The sequence below is a fragment of the Nanorana parkeri genome, unplaced genomic scaffold (genome assembly GCF_000935625.1).
Source record: "Nanorana parkeri isolate BGI_ZX_2015 unplaced genomic scaffold, ASM93562v1 scaffold82, whole genome shotgun sequence".
In the NCBI taxonomy this organism is placed as follows: domain Eukaryota; kingdom Metazoa; phylum Chordata; class Amphibia; order Anura; family Dicroglossidae; genus Nanorana; species Nanorana parkeri.
In genome coordinates, this window is record NW_017306350.1 from 1,734,818 (window position 1) to 1,737,204 (window position 2,387).

General features: G+C 37.2%; 1 protein-coding gene across 1 annotated transcript in view; it reads left to right on the forward strand.

Annotated features, from left to right (window-relative positions):
* Positions 1 to 2,387, forward strand: part of MPHOSPH10 (M-phase phosphoprotein 10) — a 19,056-nt gene that overhangs the window by 11,008 nt on the left and 5,661 nt on the right. Inside the window, exons 5-6 of the mRNA XM_018552269.1 lie at positions 814 to 955; positions 1,602 to 1,669. Of these exons, the coding sequence (XP_018407771.1) occupies positions 814 to 955; positions 1,602 to 1,669 (210 nt within the window). The remainder of the gene's footprint in view (positions 1 to 813; positions 956 to 1,601; positions 1,670 to 2,387) is intronic.

Here is a 2,387-nt window from a genome sequence, read left to right on the forward strand (position 1 = left end):
TATATATATATATATATTTTATTAAACAGGTTGCCGCACATTTAATCTGTGGTAAATAAAAAATGAGATCTACAACAATAGCGCAGAGCGCCTCGACATGTGTAAATCGTTTTGTTATTTTTTAAGGGTCGAAAAATAAACCAGCTGGCGGATCGGTCTCTTCCGTGTTCCATGTCATACGGGTGATTTGCAATTCAGATTGAAGGAGATTTATGCACGTTTATTTGCATCGTTTGTGAGCATGTTTTTATCTTTTGACCCTTGAAAAGTAAAAAAACGATTCTAGACGTGTCGAGACGCTCTGTGCTTTTGTTGTAGATATCCCTAATCCTTTGGAGGAGCAGCAACGGTGTACGCGGATCGTTTTTAGTACTATTTTTGAACTAAATAAATGCAATATAGAGAACCGTTGCCCTTGGCCTCTGTGTTTTAGATGAAATGCCTATGTGTATGACCCCCCATTGTCATGCTACAATACCTACTGGTGGCACTGCAAGTTAAAGCTGTAACTGCAGTAGTCTGACCCATGAAAAACCTGCTAGCTAGGAGATTTGCCGTTTTCCTGGAGATTTGCAATAAAAGTGTTAGTTAAAGTCTGTGCTGTTCTTCTATGGATGTACCGTAATCCTATTATTATTACCGTATTATACAGGATTTATATAGTGCCAACGGATTGCACAGCGCTTTACAATATAAGGAAAACATTACAATCGCAATACAATTCAAGACGAGATGAAAAATTAAAATTCAACCATTCTCAATATATAGCTACATAATAGCCTTTTTTCTTGTGTGAAACCCATTGATTCACAGATGGGTGAGAAGATTCAGACACTCCACAAGCAAATGCTTGAAGAGAAATCCTGGCAGCTGAGTGGAGAGGTGACGTCACAGAAGAGGCCAGAGAACAGTTTGTTGTCAGAGTCCTTGGTGTTTGACCATGCCTCCAGAATGGGTAGGTTTGTGTTTCTTGCAGTTGTTCTTGTTTGTTACCCAGGTTTATAATTGTGTGTGTTTGTATATAATGTATGTGTGCATATGTGTGTGTTTGTAATGAGATCCTAATAGGTTGGACTTGATGGACTAATGTCTTTATTCAACCTCAAATACTATGTAACACTATGTAACTATGTATGTGTGTTTGTGTGTATATATTTAATTTTTTTGCCTGTTATAATTGGGCTTTGCACCACACATGTAATAGTTAAATATTTTGCTAATACCAAAGCAAAGGAATAAAGCACCGCTTTGCCTTCGCCCAGGACTGGGTGAAACATGTCAGATCCAGTGTTGAACGGAGTGCAGCAGGATTCTTCCTTTACTATAAACATTTGCTTTTGTGTTTTTGTTTTGTGGGGTTTTTGCTAAACATAAGCATACACAAGCATATAAAACTGATCGAGGCTGGTATGATGTATGCAGAACCATCAGCCACAATAGTGATTTAAATGTAGCATATGTTTGTTTTTAGTGTAAACTCCTTCCGTTCACATTAGGCACAGCTTCTTTGGTACAAATTTTGTTTCGTTTGTACTGTTGGCTATAGGGGTCTGCCAGTTGCATTCTTAATATTTTTGACATGCTTTCATGCTTCATAACAGCGCCCACAGTCACAGAGGAAACCACATTACAACTGGAGGATATTATCAAACAGAGGATAAAAGACCAGGTCAGTGCTTTTCTCTGTTTAGCTTTTCCTAAATTAGCGAGGGGGGGGGTTGGGTAGGGAGGCATTTGATTTGTCTTCTTAGTCTTATGCTTAAACCAGACCCTTTTCAGATTTTACAAAATTAATAAAATGTGCCTATTTTCACTGTGCTCCCCTGAGGTGTTGTTTTTTTTTTTTAAGGTATGAATTCACAGCCATGTATCATCCCTACATTGTTACACGCTCTGTAGGCCCAGTTTATTAAAGCGTATCCCTTGCTCAGCTATTTTCTATCTCTATTTCTAATGGAGAAAGAATACATTCATCCTCCGTCTGCCTTTTTTTTTTTTTTTTTCAAATTGATTTCTTTTATATCCGTAAACTGCCTCAACTTTATCATTATACTGCCACCCTTGGGGGGAAATATTGTACATATTTCAGTAGTAATACTCTACTATGATGATTAGAATTTTTTGAATTTGTTTTTAAACTCTCACCTAATAGATCAAAATATTTGACTTTAGTTACCGTCTTTTAAAGATATATTTTCCTAATCATTCACACATGGTTTTCCATGGTAAATAATATTTTTATGACTTGGCTAAAGGTTAGATCACTTGCATGTCTCAATCTGCCCAGAGGAAGGTCAGCCAGAAGTGTTTTGAGGCATAGTTAAAGTTGTAGATTTATGTTTGTCCAGCAGAGGGTGGAAAGTCCTCAGTTTGCTGTAGTACTACAT